At 35.8% G+C, this 24624-nt stretch overlaps 1 protein-coding gene across 4 annotated transcripts in view; it reads right to left on the bottom strand.

Annotated features, from left to right (window-relative positions):
* The window catches only part of MAP2 (microtubule associated protein 2), a 282883-nt gene that overhangs the window by 75196 nt on the left and 183063 nt on the right, over window positions 1-24624 (bottom strand). For all 4 annotated transcript variants that reach the window (XM_055089803.1, XM_055089812.1, XM_055089809.1 and 1 more), the window contains exon 5: window positions 1494-1778. In XM_055089803.1, coding sequence (XP_054945778.1) covers window positions 1494-1755 — 262 coding nt within the window. In that variant the 5' untranslated portion in view covers window positions 1756-1778. The remainder of the gene's footprint in view (window positions 1-1493; window positions 1779-24624) is intronic.

Raw genomic sequence — 24624 nt, 5'->3', positions numbered from 1 at the left:
ACTAATGGGACATTTGTGCCTATAGGGCATTGCACAGCTTTTCAAATCTTTGAATTAGATAGGACACTGCCACCCTCTTTTTCCATTTCACATACATCTCTGCAGGGTATTTGTTTTTTATCACAGCAACTGCCAAAATGCAGCTTCACAAAGACAAGGCATATTGAAAAGGAATGTGGTGTGATCTAATAGTGAAATGGAACTATCTTGAACTAATAGTTCATGTAGTATTTGAAAGCCATTGAGTATCACAGTGTTTCTTCTGAGTATTTAGAACACTCTGCCATACTCTTGTGCCTTTGCTGTGGCACCTCAAGATGCTTCTGTGCACAATTTGGGAATTTTGTTTGGAAACAATCCCTCTTTACCTTTGTCCTCCTATACTGCTTATTTGATACTTAACACACTGTGTCCTGTATCTGAATTAATTTTACGCACATGTCTAATGTCTGCTACTAGATCATCTGCTCTGTGAAGTTCAGAGTCCATTCCTTGCACACGCCCTGGCACAACTTGTACGTAGAAAATGCCCAATAGTAGTTTGTTGAATGAGTGGATTAAAAAAAAATTATACTATATTTGAAATGCCTTTCATACTTGCCCATTAAAATTTACATATATTTTTTGAACTGAGTGTACAGTGCACGTGTTGCTAACTAATTGAGTGTAGAAAACCAATCTTTGAATAAGTAAGGGATGATTTTGAAGAGGGTATAGCCTTTCTTACTAGTAGTTTACTTACTCTCTTTGGAGTAGCATGTCAGCAAGTTGCTGTGTTCAAATGCATTAAATTCTGAATTACGGAAAAAAGGGAAATAATGGTGTAGAATATTATAGGGCAGGCTAGTGTTTCTCTAAGCCATTAATGACAATATCATCAATAGTAAAGAGGACTATTGGTAGAAATTACACTTTGAAAGGAAGTACTTAAGATTAAATTATATTATGTTCTCCTTTAAGCATCTGTATATTAGTTCTTATAAAGCTATCGGAGGAACTATTAAATGGTTCCTGTGTATGTATGTGTGTGTTTGTTTTCTTTGCTTTTTCTCTTTTATTTTCTAAAGGCTGGGAGATAGACTCTACATTCCTTTCAGCCCTAAAAAGTAAATATGCTTCTTATCAATTAATCGATTTAAGTCCAGTATCATTCAAGAGTATCAATAAGAAACTATTCGTGAAGTTTTCTTTCAGTAAGTTACAGTGCTGACAGTTACTAGCAAAACATGCATCCATCAAGCCATTTGTCTACTGAAATTAAAGTGGTAAAAACTAAATAGGGAGATGAGATTGGGCATACAACTAATTTGGGGGAAATGTCAGGCTAGTTCCCATGATTTTTCTCTCCTTTTGGTGTCTATTTCCCCTGACCGACTGGAATTTCAGTCCTAGCACTAGTGAAAGAAGATCAGTGCTGTAAATTAATTCACTTTCAGCCTAAACAGACTTCAAAGCACAAAGCAAGCCCTGGTGACAGAAGAGCTGTTAGTTACCTGCTGTTTCTCTGTCAGCTGAGGTCAGCTCTCCATTGATCCCATTCTCTTTGGTATTTGAGTAGGTGTCCTGTGACTCATGTTCTCCAAAGGCGCCCTCTTCATCCTCCCTGTACGGGAATCCATTGGCGCTTCTGACAAGTCCTTCCCCTGCCCCACCTTGATCCTTGATCTCAGGTGGATGTGGGTGGGCGGATGCCTCTGTTAGTTGAGCTGAGGTCCAGTGAGGCGCCTTTGCTTCATCTTTCCGATCATCTGCCATTCTTCAACGTCCTGTGACTTCTCCTGTGATTGGAAGAGGAAAAACGGCAGCCATGACTTTGGAGAAAGCTTATCTGATATTAGTAGTATTAAGATAGGGAAAATTTATAGCAAACTCACTAGTTAGCTATGGCCAAAAAACATATTCGACAACCCGCTTTTAATATCAAGAGGTAGCTATTGTTAACACCTTGGTTTTTACAGATCTTTTCTGGAATATCTATTCTTTTAATATAAGATCACCATCAGTTTACATATACTCTTTTTTGTTTGTTTTTTTTTAAAGTAGTGCTTGGCATTTAAGGACATACCTGAGATAACTTTCATTGACATGTGACATTGTACAGTAAAGGAATTCTTTAGTATAGGGAAAATCTGTAGGGTGACAAAATTGGATAGAAAAGAGTGGGGGAAAGAATGGCTGAGGGGAAATGCTGTATTATGGAAAATTATCCCAAATACTCTTTTAAACCACAAATCTCTGTGAAACCTACAAAAGACAATGGCCAATATATTAGCCCTTTAAGTTTCAAAGATGATCAATTCAAATCAGGTAGATATGTTTTTCTGGATACTGTGTATTAAGAGAAAGATAGTTTTCACAATTTTTCAGCAAACTTTTCTAAGCCCTATGTACAGATTACAAGGGAATGAAATTTTCTCAGTGTAAATCTTACATAGAGAATAAAAATTATATCAGGCTTATGTCATAACTTACAGTTTTATTTCACAATTAAGTCAATCAAGTTAAATCACTAACATATATTAGATGGCCGTAAATTACAGTAAAGTTTGAATAAGTCGTGGAGTAGGTGTTCTGTACGTGTTAAGCAAACGGCAGATACCGCACAGCCTTCACTTATATGCCAATGCCACTAAATTTAGAGATGTAGTTGATGAGAGGTGATAAATCACTCAGTTTTGAAAAGCTGTTGCCAGCAATGTAGTTCTTTGTTGATGGTCTATTGTCCCCACACTCATGATGACATGGACAGTGAGAGTCTCTGATGGAAACTAAGAACACTTTCCTTTCAAAAACAGTTACTCAGCGCTTCCCTGGTGGCGCAGTGGTTGCGCGTCCGCCTGCCGATGCAGGGGAACCGGGTTCGCGCCCCGGTCTGGGAGGGTCCCGCGTGCCGCGGAGCGGCTGGGCCCGTGAGCCATGGCCGCTGGGCCTGCGCGTCCGGAGCCTGTGCTCCGCAACGGGAGAGGCCGCAGCAGGGGGAGGCCCGCATACCACAAAAACAGTAACTCAAGCAAAACCCTCCAAACAAGGAAACAAAAACTGTATTAAAACAAATCTACTTTTGGCTACCAAGCTCTGTTTAGAGACATCAAAAATAAATGAAGCTGTAAAGAAAGTAAGCTTCCTATCAGATTCCTAGTTAGGATCTGTCTGTTTTTTACTGAATTTCAATCTATTCTCAGGTCCCTATTCTGATTTTCTGTTCATACCAGGAAGAACTAGATGAATCAACTCATTTAAACTAATTTGATGATAACACACCCCTAACCCCAGCAATTGTTTCCCATAAGGATTCTGTTTATTGTCTCTATGAGCATATTTAAATAGGAGATAAGAAGTTTAACTTTTAAAACATTGATTGAAGGGCTTGTGAATAAACCAAAGAGCATCCACACAGCACTGATGATGTACAAAGAACTGTATGCACAGAAGAGTTTCCTCATATGTAAAATGAGGACAAGGATGCCTAGTTTATTGGTTTGTTGCGAAGTTTAAACAGAATAAAATAAAGGGCTCAGCACAAGTCCCTGGCAAGCTCAATAAATAGTAGTTACTACCTTTGTTATTATTATTATACTAACAGTCATCATACCACGAGTCATTACATATAAAATATTTTCAGTAGTTTTTGTGGAATTGCTGGCACAGGAAGAAGAGCCTGAAAACTTGGTAAGTCCAATAATAAAGAGTTACTTGCAAATCTGCTCCCAGATATCACAGAGAACTGAATGAACGTTCCAAGACAGACACGGCAAGTGTCTGGGACATGAGAGCCTGATGGGAGGAGTGTGTCCTCAGAACTAACCACTCCATATGTACACCTGAAAACTTAGCTACATCTTTTATAAAGACAGTTCTGCAGTGTTCTAGACTCCACTCTGCCATTGTCTTCTAGTCAACTATCAAAGGACCTAAATTGGGAGTCTGAAGATTATGTTTCTTCTGAGAAACATAATTTTGTTTCGGCATCTTCATATATCTAATGGGCTGAATAAATTATTTACATTCAAAGCGTGACTTTGATCACAATATTTTACTGCTAGCGAGACTGTTGGCTCAGCATCCTTATCTTTGCATGCCTTGATTTCTTTACTTTTCCTTTACCAGAACAGCTTAAATAAAATTTCCATAGTCTTATACGGTCCAAAATATTTTTTGTGCAGGGTGAACACCTGGAAATAGAAAAAGTTTTCCACAAAAAAGTACATGCCTGGCTAATACTGTTTTTAAAAAAATTTATATTTTTAGAACAGTTTTAGATTTACAGAAAAATTGAGCAGACAGTACAGAGATTTCCTATGTATCCCCTGCATGCAATTTTCTGTTATTAATATCTTACATTAGTATGATACATTTGTTATAATTAATGAAACAATACTGATGCATTATTATTAACTAAAGTCCGTAGTTTATTTAGATTATCTTAGTTTTTTCCTAATGTCCTCTTTTGCTTCTAGAACCCCCATCCAGGATTTTACATTACATTTAGTTTTCCTGTCTCTTCAGGTTCTTCTTGGCTGTGAGAGGTTCTCAGACTTTCCTTGTTTTTGATGACCTTGAGAAATACTGGTCAGGTAAATTATAGATGCCCCTCTACTGAAATTTGTCTGATATTTTTTCATGAATAGTCTTTGATTATGTGTTTTGGGGAGGAAGATCACCAGCAGTAAAGTGAACAAATAAGCTTGAGAGATGCTGAGTTACATGGGCATGTATAACACAAGCTTTCTGAGAGCTTCTGCTATTCTACTGCACATGGGAATCTCAGGGAAGGCAAGTGGTGTGCAAAGCATCTCAAGCAATTGGCTATAGAACCTTCATCTGATGCCACGTTTATTAACATCTCCAAAAGGATTTGGAAAATACTTAGGTTTGCACTTTAGCCCATGTTTAACTCTGGGCATTCTAGCCATAGTTATTCAAAGGAAATAAAATAATATGAGCACCCATAACTCCCAGCTAAAATTGGCAATTCTTCCCCTAGGGCTATCTGGAAAAGATTTTTCACTGACTAAAAATCTTCATTTTGAACCTAAAAATCCAACATGGAAATGAGCAGTGTGTTACTTGGTAATCATCCATTTAAAAATGTTATGATAATTTGTTTTCAAGAGACCAGGCATTCAAAAAGTGAATTCCTTAGTGTTTAATACTTTAGAGTTTTTAATTCTTTCTTTTTAAGTAATCAATAAAAACTAATGTTGGAAGAAGAAAGGGCAGGCTGGCTACACTGATTTCACTTACTATCAGAGGCACACATAAAGTGAATTTATTATCTAAAATCCATCATCTGGCTTCCTGATAAGACTACTCAGATAATACTCCTTAAAATGTATACAGATCAGTCAGATATCACTTTCTAATTTGTTGGACTTTTGAAATGTACATAGTCTAACTCTATTAAGTGACAATCATTTTAGATTTCAAGCTAGAACTGGCATTGCTGACAAAACTACTTTGACAGAAAATATGATTTGGAAAGATTTCCTTAGGTTTTACTGAAAAGCAGCTGGAAACAGAGGAGACACTATTTAGCTTCTCTCAATTAAAATCACAACATGGTATTATTAAAATACCATCCATTCATGGTAAATTTCACTTAAACTCCCAAACAATGTTTTGGGGTCACAGATTATCTCTACTCTTCAAAATGGTGTTAAAACATGGTTAAAAGTGATCACAGCGTCCTTTAATTTCTTCTTCCTGATGTATAATATTACTTTTACCTGAATCTCTCTGAAAATTGTGCTTGTGGAATTAAAGAAGATAAGAAAACTGAGATAAAGGCAAATTCTCTCCAACTCTATTAAAGAAAACTTGTGAGGTACCAGGAATTGTAACATCCCATTCCTACTGTGTAATGGAAAAGACTCCTCTCTCCATATTGCAAAAGATCACATATCCTCTTGCTCCTAACTGCTGAACAGCTGGGCATCCGCCATACAATCTTCTGGATGGATAAAGCAAGCTGAGAAGCTACCTACACTCTTCTCCTTCTCCTCTTCCCAAGAGCCTAGCTTGATAATGTGAGCAAGGAAATTCCTGAGTTTTAAAAAAGAGGTACTAAGTCCAAGACATTGACCTATAATTCATAATAAGTTGCAATGGAATCTTAGCTGTTAGGGCTAAACACAAATGCCAGTATGAATGAGGATACAGATACATGTAATATGGATTTTTAAAAAGAAATCCAAGAAGTTCAAATTTCTATTTATTTGATTTGAGGATGAGATATTTCACTTGACTCTATCATATCATGGCTATTATGCTACATAAAACGGGGCCCCAGTCTTCTTCCCAATTAAGATATACAGTTGGAAAGAAAAGCTAAGAGAAGGTCTTGTGCCATCACAAATGTTAGTTATAGACTTAAGTGGTGAGCTTCAATCTTTGCCACCATTTGTTATTAAACAATTTCCTTTTGATATTTGAAAGTTCTCTAAGGACAGACATTTCTTCTTTCATCAAAATCCCAGCTTTTAAAATTCCAGTTCTTCCCTTAATAAGCCTTAGACCTGGCTCTCTAGATCTAGTGCTCCTTGGTAAGAGCATGCAGCTGTTTTTTCACACCAGCTGTTGAACCCACTAATCATGGCTATACTCTGATTCATATCACTGATGGATAATTATGAAAAATTATGTAAGATTCTTTAGTGTTTGGCAACCTGTCATTATCCTTTGATTACAGTGACATGAGCCAGACATTATGACATGGCATTGATCAGATTTCTAACTTGCTGAAGATTCAACCTGTATCCTCTTATATCATGATAATAAAACTGCTATAACCTGAATGAAAACAGTCTTTCTACAGAGTAATTTCTAAGTTGAAACGGTATACAAACTAATTTCTTGTCTATTTAATATATGTAAAATTCATCAGTTTTGTTTTTAGGTAGATTTAATGCATACATGTTTAATGTTGCAGAGTAAAAAATAAGTACCTTCCCGCATGTTCATTAGAAAGTTTTTATTTCTATGGATCAGGAGCCTAACAATTAGCCAAGGCCCTTAGATAATTCTAATTAAGAAATACTGAGAGAGAGAGAAAAAGCAAATAAAAGAGTGGAAGGAACAACAACAAAGAGCAAAAGAAAAAACAGAAAAAAAAAGGAAATATCCAGCTCAACATAAAACAGGCTATGATGGCAAAACTCAGTTCATGGTTTGGGATAGACATATTCTAATTTTCAATTACTTAATAGAAAATTTTTATCTTATATGATAATTAATGTAGGTTCTTGGAGACCCATTTTGTAGCTTATGGGTAGGTCTGTCAGTCAGTACTGCTATTACTTAGATTTCTAGAATATTGACTACAACATCAATAATGAGATTTCTACTATATTGAGAATCACTTGTATTTAAATGCATCTGCTTTAAAAATTTTCCAGGCCCAAGACTATAATGTTCTATGTTTCAAAACTCCGAGACTTTACTTGAGTACCTGTCCAGATACTTAAATAAATTCATATTTTTGTGTGTCTAAGAAAAAATTGGATTTGCCCACAAGCAACCTAAAAGTCTGCCTCCAAATCTGTAAAATCACTCTTGAGAACAGTCTTTTGTGATATGATTGTTCCTTGCATAAGGATATATCCAATAAGTTAATTTATATTACAATTTAGAAATAAGATGAGATAATGTGTATTTTGCTGATTTCTGATATTTCTTAGTCAGGTAATATATCTGTTCCCACATTTCCCCTTAATTACCAGGAACTCTTTTAATGCTTAACTGCAGTATTTACCGCATTCTAAGTCTCCGGTACTGTGTCTGTTTATAGAAATAAATTATATATAAATATAATTCATATATAATTTAGTTGTAAAACTTATCAAATCTTTCCTCAAGTCAGGCAGGATATATATTATAAATAAATAATAACTGGATCTGTTGCCTTCTGACATTTTATTTTAGGGTATCATTCTTTTGAGCAAATTACATAATATTATTTAGCACACAATAGCTCTGATATTATCCTTCATGTATATAAAGTGAATAAAATACAAAACAGACATCGATTTTTTTCATACAACATGTTTTATAAAACTTCACTTAATATTCTAGATCTTTCAGACAGGTTATAAGTTAAATTCTAATGAAAATATAATTTCTTAGAAAAAAATAACATTACCTGGCTTTTTAAAAAAGTATCTCTCCTTTATTCATTTTCCCTAGAATACTCTTTTAATTACCATTCAAGCAAATGTTGCTAATAAGTGAATGATAACTTTAGAATGACAAAGTATTTATTATTTTGAAGGTGGCCAAATAATACAGTTTTGTTGGTTCTCCCTAAAGGTTACAAAACCATATGTGTACATTAAAACTTAATGTGTTTAAAGCCTAGTTTAAAAAGAGAAGCATTTTCATCTGGACCTTGATCTATCATTGAACTGCCTGCATATTGTACATTAAAAAAAATTTGACATGCTTTGATAGTTCCTGTAGTTTTTGTTCTTTAAAGCAAGTGGTGAATGTATTTATTTAAGTGAACCAAACAGTAGTTCCTGAGCATATATGTCCCAAGGGCTTGCAGATACAAAGAAATAAAATAAAATAAGGTACATCTGTCACATTTCCTCCACTATAAGGAGAAGAAATAAGAACTAAACAGAAACACTCAGAAGAAAATGTCCCTGACAGCTCTGCTGTCTGAGCTACCAATGAATTTCATTTCTCAGGGCAAATCCAGGACTAAGAATGCAAATCAGAGATATATTTTTACTAAAAAAGAAACCATTCTCTAATTTTCTGCCTACTTAGTTGGAGCTTTTCATATTTTTCCTTCAAAGTATGAAAAGGGTTATGTAAAAGTAAGAAGCACACAAGCAAACCATGACAGTAATATTCAAACCTACCAAAGGGCCATTTAGTCATAAGCTGGGCTTCAAGCATTTGTTGAATATTGAATTAATTAATACATCCAGATAAACACAGGGAAAAAGGTTCTGTCAGCTATAGATATTTGGCCAACATTAGCTCAATCAGTGAGAGAAGAATGGTTTTGAAACCTAATTTTCAGGCATGGTAGAAGAAGTGAGACTCAAGTTCTAACTCCACTGAGAGCGTATGAAAAATAATGCTTAGTAGAACAAACTTCCAGACCTGAATATGACCTAGCATACATAGTAGTGACCATGCAACATACAGGTTTAGAAATATCTTTAAGATAAACAGTTCCATCCCTCTCAGAAAAAGGCTTTAAAACATGAAACTAAAACGCTCTTTGGGGATCATCCATTCCAATGTAACTTAAAGTGTCTTCAGCCAATCACCTCCAACATCCATCCAATAAATGAGAATTTCTGAGTACAGGGCTTGGAAATTAGTATTTTAACAGGTTTAACAGATGACTCTGAAACACTGAAGTTTGAAGATTGGTGCTTTCAGGCTAGCCTGCTGCACAGGACCTCAGGAAAGAATGGGGAGTGATAGAAATGCACACATGAAATCTCCTTGTAGAATAACTGGAGTAAGGGGTTAAGGCAATTATCTTGATAGGTCAGGCAGTCATTCTCAAAAATAGAAGCTGAATCTTTCATTGCCTTAGTCCAGGACATTTATAATGACGGGATGGAGTCCAATCACTGCTTTCAGTCAGTGTCCTGGGAACACGCCAGTTCTTTGTTGTGTCTAATCCTACTTGAGGGTAGCAGAAATGTCTCAGAAGAATGTTTAAAGTTACCCATTTTCTGTGGTAAAAAACCTACTGCACACTGTGAAAACAGTGACTAGTCCTTGGTCAGTTTAACAACATCTTCAAGATGTCTTTAGAATATTTATTTCAGATACTTCTTGGCACTCGTTAACGGTTTAGGACAAAAATACACTTTGCCTAAAATACCTCGAGTCCAGTTATAATCTTCTTTATCTGTTAAATCACTTTGGAGATGGATGTGGGGTAATAGGCATAGTGTGAATATGTGATATTCTGAACTGGCAAAGCCCTCAAAGGAGTAACTGAAGGATTTAATATCTAGATAGTTGAGATGTGTGCCGAAAATGTCATTTAGTCAAGAAGAACTTTTTTCTCTTGGGATTCCCATAAAACCACAAACCTCACTGTTTTTCTTTGGATTACAACATTAGAAAGATCACAAAACACAGAAAGAGTCACTGATTATAGTTATTACCAGGCAACATTAAATACTCTCAAAAATTGGCAAAAGGAGAAACAATGAAAGCTTGGAAAATCTAAAGGAAAAACACACTGTGTGCTAGATAAGCATGTCTCCATTTTTATAATGCACTTGGCATTAGCAATTCTAGAATGTTTTCTGTGATGTGCTCTGCCCTGTCATCATGTAATGTGCCAGTTCAATAAAAACACTGGGATTCTAATTTTGTACTGATACATATCCAAGGATGAACAAAAGAATACAAGTTATATAATACAATTAAGCATATGAATATTGTTTCCCTTTTCCATGTAGGCTCAATTATGCTTTATACTACTAACTATCCATATCAGTACTACAAAACAGAAACTTTTGTTTTGGTCCCTAACAATATAAGAAATTTATGCAGAATCTGTATCTTTCCTAACAAATGCGGAGGAGTTCTAAGCTTAAATAGCTGTTGACTAACAAATTACAACCCTACGTATTTTCTCTTTGTCTCTATACAAAACTGAGGAAAAGTTCTTGACGACATGAAAATTTGAAAATCCAGATATTTGTTTCATGTCTTTTCTGCTCTTTTCAGGCTGATTGTAAAATACCGATAAGGATGATTCATTCTTCACCACACACCATGACTAATAAACAATTCACATCAAGAGAGTTGTTGAGTGCATCATTATTTCTGATGATAATGGACACAGAGTATACAATGAGCCAATGCTATGTTATTGATAGAATTAGACAAGGTAATACAAATAAAGCATAATTCCAGGCAAGTTGGAAGTGCTCAACAAATGTTACCTATTATTTGTTATTATTTTGTGGCTTTTATTTGAACATTTTTAGCAATAGGATTCAATGTATGGTTTGCCACATATTGAAAAACTGAGGCCAGAGAGAGTAAATTATTTGACAAAGTTAGACACTTCCAGGGAGATCTGGAATAAGAAGCCAAATCTACTAATATCCATTCCATTGCTTGCTCTTTCGCCAAGGAGTTGGTGGAATGGGGTAGGAACTAGGAGAATCCAGTCCAGATAAGGACACTAACTTCATACACTCATTCCACTGATAACAGTCTATTACATTAAACTGGGTAAGGAGCTTTATGTGACCATGGCATACAACCTGTACTTCACAGTTGTATATTATTTCTGGCCCTTTTTCATATTATATAAGAGAACTAATAAATACAGTATACATATCAGAAATAAATAATATTTAAATGCTCTAAAGCTTTAGCCTCTACTGCTGATATTTCACTAAGGACCTGGAGATATAGTGTAATAAGTAATAGATTTCTAACAAGAAAATTAGGGTTGAATACTGGTTCTCCCATTTACTAGGTGTACAAACTTAGACATGAACAAAACCTGTCAGTTTCATAAGCAAGGGAACTACTGAATGGATAAATTTTGACCCTTACATCAATACTTTTCTTTTACCATATAAAGAGAAATTCAATCATAATTTTAATACAATTTTCTTTAAGCATAAATTAAAAGGATAAAAAGAATAGGAGGGAAATTGTCATTTGGATTTTGACAATTAATAATTTTGCTTTAAACTTTTTCCAGTTTGAAATCTGATTCCAGATTTGTCAGACTTTGTCCAGTGTCACATAATAAAGCACTGTAAAAATAAATCTCCTTTGGGTACAAAGCTAAGGCCTATTCTATAGAATTACAGGTTTTCCAAAAAAAAAAGTATGTCCTAAGTATTTACTGGCACCACCATCAAATGAAGATCCTTTAGTTCCAGACACCTGAGAACCACCTTATAGGGAACTGGTTGGGTGTTAAAGGGGCTACAACGTAAAAACAGCAATCAGTGCTTGAGGACAAGATGCTTCAGAGATTTCTTTACAGGAGATGGGAGCAGGGTCATGACCCAGGTAAACTTGGAGGCTGTGTTATATATCACAAAATAAGATGCTAGAATTAAAGACAAACAAAAAAAAACAAAACGTGAAAAGTTGGAGAAGAAAATAGGAGTTATGAAAAGAAAAAAAAAAGGATGGAGAGTTGGAAGTGAAGGATTTATTTAAAAACTAAATACTTTATGGTTTTCCATGAATAGGATCTGCTTTTAGCTATTTAAGACAAGAAAGGATGAAGTCCTGGGAAGTTATAAACGAGATGCCACTTGTACTCTTTTCTGCCACTTTATCTGATCTGCTCAGTCCCTTTCTTTTGATGAACAATTCTTCTTTCACAAACACAAGCCATGCGACTGAAGCTCTGCCTCTGAACGTGTTCAGATTAAAATCTTGTTCTAAATATAGTAAGTGTATATGGACTTCTAGGATAATCAGTTGCCGCATTTGTTTTCTGCACTTCTTTGAACTTAATGCACTCCTTGTCAGTGGATGTGTTCAAGCACAAGTTGAATGCCCATCCTGTCATGAACGTTATAGAATCAAGGGGATGTTGGCCTATATGACTTCTAAAATGCCTTCCAACTGAGGTTACAAATCTTAATGCATTAACCAATTAATTGTTTGAGAAATGTCTCCCAAACATTAATGGAAAGGCTCTATGTATCATGGGGAATGCACTGGGGATACAAGAAAAAATATATAGCACTTATGCTGAAGGAGCTCACAGACAAACCAACAACAAAAAGTCATGTGGTCCATGCTGTGACGCAGATAAGGACAGGAAATTGTGGAGGCACAGAGGCAGTTCTAACCACACTCGGAAGTCAATACTTTCCGGAGGAGGTAACATCGAGTTGAGTTTAAAGGACAAGTAGGAGTTAGCCAAAGAAAGGAGGGGAAGCTTTCTAGGAAGAAAGAGTCTGGGTGACCACATCCTATGCTATTTTTGACTTGGGCTAGGCAACACCTTCCAGGAAGATACCATAATGAGCACTATTTTGGCATCCCTAACTCCAGTTTTCACTCTATGTTAGATGTTCCTTCCTCTTCTGTCTTCCTCAAGAAGCTATGAGCTCTTGGAGGGGGAGGGTTTCATATCTGCATCACCTGCACCTAGTACAGTGTGTCGCACAGAGTAAGTTCAACAACACGTTTACTACACGAATGAATGAGGAACATGTGTAGAGCACGGGATTGTTCACTGTGGTCCAGAAGTGAAGTGGGACATGGGGAAAGGAGGCTGACAGACAGGCAAGGGTGGAATCATAAAGGGGTATAGTAAGCCATACTTAGACTCTCCTGAAGGCCAGAAGGCACCCACAAAAGATGTGACAAAATGAGGTTTATTTTTTAGAATGATTGATCCAGCTATGGTATTAAAAGTGAATTGGAAGGAGGCATGATTAAATATAGGAAGCAACTCTTAGAGAAAGCTACTATAGAAAAGGAGCACATAGACCTGGACTTGGTGATGAGATCAGGATTGAAATGAGAGGCTACATTCCATGTTCGAAAACTTAATTAAAATAAAACCTGTCTTCTTTTACCAGACTGCTTATAAATTAAAGTTTCTCTATTTTACCTATCCATCTATCTACCTATCTATCATCTACCTATTTACAAACCTTACTACCGATCTGTTTGTAGTGAGAAGTATCATGTTTTATACTATTTTGACAGGAATTTATTATTTTCTTGAGGTCAGTTTATAACTCAAGTTCAGATTTCTTAAGTTCAGTCACATACCATGTTCTGAAGAGTGCTCTTTCATTAAACTACACAGTGTTAGGGAATATTTTGCTTGATTTTTGACGAACACTGTAAGATGGAATTCTTTTTTTTTTTTGGTTTGTTTTTGTTCAGTGTGAGTCTCATGAGGTTCTTTTAGACACCACTTTAAAAATTTTATTTATTTTGTTGTTATTTGAAATGTGATAGTGGGTTACAGAGACACATGAGCCCAGTCAGATCTGGATTCACCTGATGAGACACTGAAGCAAGAAAATGGAGAACGCTAAGAAAAAGAGAGCCTGAACAGACTGAAGAACTGGACTTTTCCTTTAGAGGCACTATTTATAAATTGCTTTAACAAAGCATGTATTGAGCCTTCATTTAACTTTCAGATTGTCATCAATTATCAGTTTATTTATTGTGCTTTCTAGAATCTTATTCAATAAACATTTATTAAATACCAGCTTCACACCAAGCTATTAGGCACTAGGAATACAATGATGATTAAATGATGGATTCTGGCCACGAACAGCTCACACTATACTGAAGAGGTCAGATGTGTTTGAAATACATATGTTACAAGATAACACAGTTAAATGCAATGATAGAGGCCATCACAGGTGCTACATGAATATAGACCTTCTAAGTCATATATATTTAGAAAGAAAAATGGATAGATGCAAAATATTTGTATAACATCCATTTTTAAATATACTAAACTACTGCATCAAGGGAGAGTCCAAAATCTAGTTAATTATAATAAATACTAATTTTCTTCTAGGGAAAGGTAAAATATGTGTCATATAAAAGTAAAGTATGAGTCATATAAAGTAGATCAACTTTTTTCTATTTTCTTTCTTTTCGGATTTGGGTCAGGCTGTGTGCCATGTTGCACAGTGCGTCTGCTGGCTGTAATTGTGACTCAGGAGAATTCTGAGTTAAGCTGAAAGTAGCCTTGTTCACTCCATCAGCTGAGTTGGGCCGAAAAAAAAAAAAAAACAACACCTCACAGAATCCTTATCATTTGGAATTCCCTCACAACTCATGTCTGATCCAAGTGGGTCAGTCAGTCCTCATATACTGTTTGAGATATTTCTTTGAGCTGACATATCTTTATGTACCCTGGAGTGAATTCTAGAAATCAGTTCAACTTTTATGGCTTGCGACTTGTATTCTGCTAACCTTCTGGAGTGATATGATGTGACATAAATTTGCTAAATCCTCCAGGCCTGAAATATATGTAATTAGACTATGTTTATGAGATGATTAAAAACTGAGCTGAAAAAAATATTCAAGTAAAGAAATAGAAGCAATAAATAGGCAAATCTGGAGAATCTTTCTGTCTCTGCCACCATTAATCTCTAAAACATTTTTTAAAATTCTTTTCAATTCCATGCTGAAGAACTTGGGTACCACAAATAAATCTATAGATTAAGAATTGGCTTCTCAGCAAGAAGCAAGCATATGGATTATTTCTACATTGTCTTCTTTTTAAATGCTTAGAACCTATTGTATTAGAACCTATTGTTTCAATACAATAGGTTTTTTTTTCAAAACAAAGAAAAGTTCACAAAAGTTCTACTTCGGTTTCTCAAAACCCTTAGACATTGATCATTACAATGAGAAAAATTTTTTTATTATTTCTGGAAGCCTATAAAGAAAGTGATGTACTATTATAAAAGAGAAATATCAGACTGTGGCATCAGATTAGAAGACATGGGTGATGGGACTTTCAGAACATGGCTCATAGGTCTCCATTTGGTCAAACCAAGTACTAATAGACCACTCATGTCCACTTGGCAGTTCTCTTGACACTAGATGAGACTATTAAAACGTGTCGGATAGAAATAGATGGAAAAAGCACTACCCTCACCCACTGAAGTATGGGACCAAAAGAATTTGCTTCTTTTATTTTTTTAAAATCTTTTACTTCAAACTAGGAGGTAAACCAAGGCAAGGAAATACTCCAAATTTAGGTTAGAAAGTCAGCGTTAAGCTATGTAAAAAATGAGAACTCAGGATGGGATCAAGAAATTCAGTGAAATAAGGTAACTGCATTACTCCAAGAAAATGGCCGTAAACAATTGTCATTTAGTTTCACATGAGATCCATATTTCCAGTAGGCATTTTGGTTGAGAATTTCTAAGCAGCAAGATTTAATTTTATCTTTGTTACCTTTTTCTCTCTGTTTTATCTTTAAAAAATTAGAATGAATAGTTTAGTTGTTAAAACTAAAACTATATTCCATGTCTGGCATTTTAATTGTAGAGGCCAAGGGAAACAGACGTTTCAGTTAAACATAAATATTTTCTTAGTAAGGTCAGGATAATGCAAATTACGATGCACAGATATATCTCCTTTGAGGAACCACAGACCTCAAATGTAAAGGAAACCAAAATTTCTTAGGAAAAAATAAAAGTCTTTTCAGAAATAATTTGTAAATAAGAAAGAGACTGCCTCACTCATTCTTAACTAAAAGAAAAAAAAGTGACACAAGTGCCTTAATCATGAGCAGTAGAAGAGAGACATATGAGGTTAGAAAATGTTCTGGTGAAATTTAACAATATTTATTATACACCTATTATGTCACAGGCATGTTTCTAGATGCTCAGGATGTGTAAGTACTAGCAAGACTCAGCTTTTGGTCTTAAGAAGCTATTGAGAGAAATCAACATGACATCATACAGTTAAGTGACAATATGATAAGTGTTTTAATAGAGGTATACAGGGATTCTGTGGAAGTTCCTATGAAATCAAAAAATTTGTGGGAGACTTCATAATGGCAAAATGTGCTTTCAGTCTTGAAGGGCATTCATGGTGGACAAGGGTGTAATTCTAATCACAAAATCAGCAACACTAAGACATGGGGGTAGAAGAGAACTGGCAACATGCTAGAAAACATCAAGGATGTTTCAGAATGCCAGAAATAGGAGAGTGGATGTGCTGCAGAGAAGCAAGTGTCCAGATGATGAAGCATATTGTCAGCCTGTGTAGGATAAATTTAAGCATTACTAACGGTACATCACTGAGAAACTTTAAGCCAATGATGAATGAGAAAATGAGCCATAGGAAGGGTTATAGAAGGTTATGATCAGAAACAGGAAAAGTAGATAGATGGTCAATAATGTGATAATCAATGAGAGTGAATATAAGAATTTGAATTTAAGTAGTGCTGGTGGGATTGGAGATGGGAGAAGGATATATTTATTTTGAAACACAGGTAGGTCACTCAGTGCCCCACAGGTCATGCAAAACTCCCATCCTCATGAAAGTTACATTTTGATGAGGTAATCATATAGTTACCAAACACCTAATTAAAATATTAAATTTCATATGATTAAATATTTATATTAAATTATTAAATCTTGCCTTTCATATATGAAATAGACAAAATAATCTTGAGAAAGAAGAACAGAGCTGGAGGACTCACAATCCCTGACTTCAGACTATACTACAAAGGTACAGTAATCAAAACAGTATAATACTGGCACAAAAACAGACACAGATCAGTGGAACAGAACAGAGAAGCCAGAAATAAACCCACACACTTACGGTCAATCAATCCATGACAAAGGACACAAGAATATACAATGGAGAAAAGATAGTCTCTTCAATAAGTGGTGCTGGGAAAACTGGACAGCTACATGTAAAAAAATGAAATTAGAACATTCTCTAACACCAGACACAAAAGTAAACCCAAAGTGGATTAAAGACCAAAATGTAAGACCAGATACTATAAAACTCCTAGAGGAAAACAGGCAGAACACTCTGACATAAATTGCAGCAATATTGTTTTGGATCCATCTCCTAAAGTAAAGAAAATAAAAGCAAAAACAAACAAATGGGATCTAAATTACGTAATATAGTTACTCAGGTCTGTAATGAGAAAATTATATAAAAATTATGTTACTTCCCTACAGAGCTTCATTGAAGAACTTCCCTGCCCTCGTGCTCCATTCAAATAACGCTTTTGTAGTGTATATTTAAATGATCTGTAGATACATGTCTATATATTATAGTTAAGTGTACATGTATGTTATGTTACATTATCTTAAATTACTCTATTTTTCAATTCCTCTTCCTTTTAAAACAAAGTTTCCTTTAGAATTCTTAGGTTTCAAAAGCAAGACCCGCTCCAGTTGTAAACATATGCCAAAAAGGAATACACAAGCCTGAAACAAAGAGGCTTACACACTGCTTCCCAGTAGCAAGAACTTTCTAGTACCACAGCAGTCTGTCTTGGAAAAAGGTCTTTTTGATTGTTTTGGTCCTTTGCTCTTTATTCAAGATTGATTACTACCGGATCTTTCCTAGGGCGCTGTTCACAATGGTTTTAAATGACTCAAGCTTTGGCACCCCCTCACTAAAGTATTTGCTTTAGTGAATTCTAAATTTCTCTTACAGAGACTACAACTGTCTCGGAATCAAACTGCCTTCTGTAGTAATTACTGAGCACATGGTACAACGGGAGTCCTTGACATTCATTAAAAAAAGTGCAGGGGGTGGGTGAGGAAAAAAAAGTAAGAAAAATTAATCACAAAAAATTATCATGTTTAAGTAAATCATTATAGTGCTTAGGAAGAAAGATCTGACAGAGACACTCAGAAGGAATCAGCCTCCAGGTTCAGCCAAGTTGGAGTTTTGCTTATCACTTCTCATTCTTCTTACACAGGCTGATGCACTAAACCATTTTTCCTTATATACTTGCAGGAAGGGCCATTTTTATTAGGGTTCCTTCATTTTAAAATGCTCTCTGATGCCACGAGAACTTGATTAAATTGCTACCCATTCTTAAAGGGAAAAGGAGTTTTAATCTTCAAGGAAAAAACAGTGATCATACACTTACTGCAATGCAATATGCTCACAAAAACCCAAGCGTTCCACAGTCACAGGAACCTGAAGCTTTGTTACAGAATTATTAGCAGGTAAGTTGATTTTGCAGAATGTTTACCTGATTGAATGGCTTTTAAACAACACTGTAACACAATATTCTGGTCACATAAAATTATATGCACAGCTACCCTCCATATAAACAGCAATATTTACTACTCTCCAAATAAATGGTACTGATAAAACAAATAAAAAATATAATATGGGACCTATATTATTTGTGAGTTCATCCAAAAATCAAAATTCTTTAAAAATTTTTGCAAAAGTACAAACTGTGGGTTTTTTCCTCAATATTTTACCTTTGCTTATTTTTCTTTAAAAGGGCACCTCTTTTTTCAGTTCAAAATGAGTTTTTATTTTACCATCCTAACTCATGTCTTTTTATAATGCATTTTAGAAACTCATCAGAGTATAAATATTTATTTTGTTCTACAATGATGCTTTCTACATTTATCAATTAATAATTTGATTCTTTTAGCAAGCAGTTATTGCATAAAACCAAGAGCAATACCAGGCACTATGCTTTTTGAGCCATTATCCTTTTGGATACAACATTTATTTCTATAAGGAGTGTTTTAAAAAATATCTTATTTGTGTACTACTGTATGAATTAACTTTGATAAACTGAAGTATCTAATATATTTACTATTTTAACATGATACTGAGATTATGATTCATAGTTTTATCTCTATGGTATGAATGGCATCTATTCTTGTCAGGGCTTGAACAATTTGATCCATATGTTCAAATATATTAATTCCATAGACAGATTTTCTTTTGGTATAACAGAGACTGCTAGCAGTTTATCAAAATCTCTGTCTTCTTTTTCCTCAGCACACAGCCGGATTACATCTCCTAACCTCCCTTGCAGTTAGATGTGGTCACATGACCCAGCTCTAATGGAATGTGAGAAGATGTCATATGTTCACTGCTAAGTTTCACTCATACACATTTCCATGTGCTCCTCCTTGGTCTTTGCCCTTCTACCAGCTGGATGGAGACAATAACAAAGCCACAAATAAAAGAAGTCTGGATACCTAGTTGACTATGAAGAGGGAAGACAGCTTCCCAACCCAAACACTAATCTAGGACTGTTAAATGAGCAAGAAATAAAGTGATAACACACTTCTGAATCTACTTGTTTTAGCAACTAGCCAATCCTAACTAATATACTTGGAGAAAAGTTTGAAGAACTATATAATGAGATTAGAAAAAAAAAGGATGAGACTAATAGAAGCAACAGGGTTAAATGAAACAAATTTCAGTAACTATCCTCCATTTGTTGCCTACACAGCAAATCCCGACAGCACTAGGACAGTCCATGGGTGTTGGAGTGGGAGAAGGGAGAGTCAACTTGAGGCAAGAGCATTTCCTGCTGCTCTTCCTAAATTACCTTCTTCATACCCCTCAATTTTTCTGGTATGGATGGTGCAAAGAGCCCAGCCTTCAGGTTGGTCCTATTCTAATGCCTGCCTCGAGGCCAAGGTGGAGACAGAATTTGGAATCATTTTCAGAGAATCTTAGGACAGTTTGATGTTTGCCAAGGACAAAGTGAAAGCACTGCCTTTCCTGAGATGATAGAAGACTTTATACCTGGTCTATTTCCTGTCTCCACAGTCCTTCTTCATCCTCCCTTATTGTCTTCACTTTATCTTAGAACAGGTGGCCCCTGCTTTTGTTAATATTAATACCTCCACTTGTTCTTTAGCAGATCTTTTCCTGCCTCCTCCAAAGCTTTGTTTCCTTAAATATTCCCTTTTGGAATCACAGTGTCAGCTTCCTCCTTCCTTCTGACTATAAACATACTCTTTTTTTCTTCTTATCCACAACAAACAAACAAACAAACAATCACACACACAAGAGAAATGACAATTAAAAAACAACTACCATCATAAAACCTATTTTGTAAATCTGCTACCTTGGGCTAGAGCTCATTTGTTTTTCACCTCTTTAACCCCTCATTTATATACCACCTACTCACTCTTTCAATCATTATTTACTCATTATTTATTGTTGTTATTAGCTATTAACAATTTATTAAATATTAATTTGTTTCACATCAAATAACACATTTCTGGAGGCACAAATATGATGAAGACAAAAACTTTTGACTTTGAGGACTTCACAGAGCTGGGGAGAAAGACAGATGAAAATAATTACACAGCAAGATGATTTTTCTGTAGTCTAGATACACTTAAAGGGCTATGAAAGTGCCTCCTCCCTCAAAAGGTACAATTAATACTACTTTTCAGGCTGGAGAAGAAAGCTTCATAGAAGGAATGACATTTGAATTGAAAAGACATAAGCTTTTGTAAGCCAGACAAGAGGAAAAAGAGTATTTAGGCAGGAGTTGCAGAAATAACAAAGGCAATAAGTAATATGAGAAAAACATGGTGTACAAAGAAATAATTAAGTTGAAGAAACAACACGTAGTCTGCTGTGGTTAGAATGAAGGAAAGGCAACTGAGTAAGAGACAGGGATTGGAGATTATCTAGAAGTGGCTACTTAGAGCCCTAGTTTGAAGGGTCTTTAGTGAGTTTGGACCTTTATATTATAGAAAAGTTTTAAATAGGGAAAAGAAGTGATATGATCTATATGAAAAAGTCACATGATGGAGAGTCAGATTATACAAGAGTCAGGAAGAGGGAAGCTCATCAAAGGCCATTGACAGCTTCAGGTAATGTACTGGAGGCCCATACTGAGGGTTAAGAGTGTCCGGCACTTGCATTATGAAGTACCTCAGTGACCATAAAATAATTTTCCCTCTTCTGCTTAAGCAAAAAGTAGACTTATTGACTTTGACTCCTTCCCCAAATTGACTGAGAAAAGGCTACTGCAACAGGTCTACAGAATTTTCTAAAGGCAAACATCCAACAAGATTTGGCTTTTAAGACCTCCCACAGTAAGCCTCCCTTATTAAGTGACTTGTAGTCATGGCCAAATGAAAGAACTAAATGCATAATAACTATTACTTATTCTAAGCGTTAGAAAAAGTGCTCATCAGCACCCAATTTTTGTCTTTTCCTATCTCCATCTGGCCAAACTGTTAAAAGGCAAGACTTAATAACAGCACCCTCCTGAACGAGAACTAGAGCCTTTTGCAGCAGCAGGTGGTGCCCACCTCTGCCTACAGAATTGCAGCCCAAACAATCTGCTCGGAATTGCAGAGAACTCAGTAGAATGTGCTTATGACTCAGCCTGTTAAGTAGGAGGACTGTTATTGTTATTTTAACTCCTGCCAGAGTATGTGGGCAATTCTCCCTCTTTCTGTCTTGAGTTAACCAAGAGACATCCCTCTTCAAAACCTCACCCCAGAATAGGTTCTTGCTCAGTTAGAGCCAGAACAGCTTGGGGTCTGGGTATGACTGCCAGCTGATAGTGCAGATTAGAAAAGTCTTTCATAAAGGGAACATCTGATATCCTAATTTACCAATAGAATTTTATTTTTAGAATGTTTAATCTGCCTTTAAAATTATTCACACAGAGTGCCATAGACCAGAGCTGAATGCTGATGAGACAGTAATCAGCACAAGTCAAGGTACTTATTTTCAGAAAGGATGGTGAAAATACCAGGGTTTCTTTCTCTTTCCCTTAACTCTTGGGGTATTGTGGTCCTACTGTTTGTCTTTCTCTTGCCAAATGTTCTCAACAGCGTAAACATTCATCAAGTGCTGCTCCTAAGGAATACTGTAAAAATGAAACAAAAAAATCAGCCTATTTTACAGAACATTGTCTTAAAGGATAAACTTCACCCATCGATGTATGATGAAAAGATGTAAATCTACTCTGAAGATAAAGCAAAATCTAAGCAATGTCAGGTTGTGGCAAATCATTATTATGTAGACAAAAGATGGCGTGGAATAGGAAAATAAATATGTTCTGCTTTCATTTTCTCATTTCCACTCAGCTAATTTTTCTCTGTGTTTCTGGTGCTATAAATTAAGATTAAAGATTACATACCAGTAGAATAAAATTTTGTCATAATGCTATAAAATCATGTGTCTAAAAGATGCAGGAAAGCTCCTCAGCATTCCAGAAGCAAGGGACTCTATTAAGACAAACTGAAAGAATCCTGAAAAGGGCACCAACCATCACTGGTGTGCGTGAAAGATAGCATGTGTATTCCAAAGTAACCTTTGCATACCTCTCTAGTCCTTCAAAAAGTGAGGGTCCACCAAGATAGAGATACCATTCTAGACACAGCTCAGAACATCACATAGTCTCTGCCCTCAGTGGGGAAAGAGGATGTTGAGATTACATCAGGGAGGTAGAAGATGTCAGCTTATATAGCACCTTCCTGGCCACAGCAGGAGTGTGGGTTTTCTTCTATTAAGGGCAGTCATTGGTGGATTCTGAACAAAAGAGTCATATCAACTGATTTATAAAAGATCAGACTATGTGAACAATACATTATACAAGAGCAATATTGAGCACAGGAGGCTACTGCATTCGCTAAAATGAGAGAGAGAGAGTAGATTCCAATGATACAGGTAAAGACAATGAGAAATGATTAGATTCTGGACAGAGATGAGCTTGTTACTGTTATTATCTGAAATGAGGCTTAAGAAGGTTAAATAATATGCCTCTAATAGGTAGTGGAGGCCAGAAATAAAGCAATCGTCAGGGTCGTTTACTACACTTTAAATGTCTACATGGGACTTTTGTGTCAAAAAGATGCTGATATTATATGAAGTAGTCAGACTTAAGAGATATAACAACCTTTATACTAAGAACTACACATATTAGGTTTGAAAAATTCAATTCTAAATTTTACAGAATTAGACTTAAATGTTAGAGAGATATAACAACCTTTATACTAAGAACTACACATATTAGGTTTGAAAAATTCAATTCTAAATTTTACAGAATTAGTAATATTAGCACATGATTATAAAGATTTTGTCATTTACAGAGCATTTTCACTCCTATTATCCCATTCAATGTTAGCATAGCAAAATAGAGATATCTAATAGTCACATTTATGATATCACTGAAGTGTCAACTACAAATTGGCACTTGCCATTGGCACTTGTTATCTACCTCTACAAGGATTAGATCAGGTACTGCAGCTGCTGATTTTCAACACCCCCTGAAAGGAGTTCAGGGTGGACAGCAGAAATGAGGCACTCTGTGCTCTGGGGACAGGGGTGGCGTAAACAGGCAGAACAGGTCTTCAGATAGTTAGATAGTCTCAGGAGCCGATTTTATGAGCCCAATTCTTATATCTCCTCAGATCTAGAAAAGCAGTAAAATCCTTCCGCGGTGACTTCTGCTTCCCGTGACTAGCAGTAACCTGCACAAGACTAGCAGAAACCTTCTGTAAAAAAATATATGCTTGATTGCATGTATTCCCCCTTCACCAAAATCACATATATACAGACCTTCCCCCCTGCTTCCTTGGAGCGGTTTCTCAGAGCTATCTGAAATGCTGTCTCCCGGGCTGCAGTCCTCATTTTGCCCCAAATAAAACTTAACTTGCAACTCCCATGTTGTGCTTTTTTTAAGTTGACAGAAGGAATCTTTGCCATTCTCAATAGTTTGTTTTCTTTTTTTAACATCTTTATTGGAGTATAATTGCTTTACAATGGTGTGTTAGTTTCTGCTGTATAACAAAGTGGATCAGCTATATGTATACATATATCCCCATATCTCCTCCCTCTTGCATCTCCCTCCCACCCTCTCTATCCCACCCTTCTAGTTGGACATGAAGCACCAAGCTGATCTCCCTGTGCTATGCGGCTGCTTCCCGCTAGCTATCTATTTTACATTTTGTAGTGTATAAATAAGTCCATGCCACTCTCTCACTTCGTCCCAGCTTACCTTTCCCCCTCCCCGTGTCCTCAAGTTCATTCTCTACGTCTGTGTCTTTATTCCTGTCCTGCCGCTAGGTTCTTCAGAAGCACTTTTTTTTTTTTTTAGATTCCATATATGTGTTAGCATACGGTATTTGTTTTTCTCTTTCTGACTTACTTCACTCTGTTTGACAGTCTCTAGGT

The sequence above is a fragment of the Physeter macrocephalus genome, chromosome 2 (assembly GCF_002837175.3).
Source record: "Physeter macrocephalus isolate SW-GA chromosome 2, ASM283717v5, whole genome shotgun sequence".
In the NCBI taxonomy this organism is placed as follows: Eukaryota; Metazoa; Chordata; class Mammalia; order Artiodactyla; family Physeteridae; genus Physeter; species Physeter macrocephalus.
Note: the sequence above shows the minus strand (reverse complement) of the source record. Positions and strands in the feature narration are given on the sequence as shown.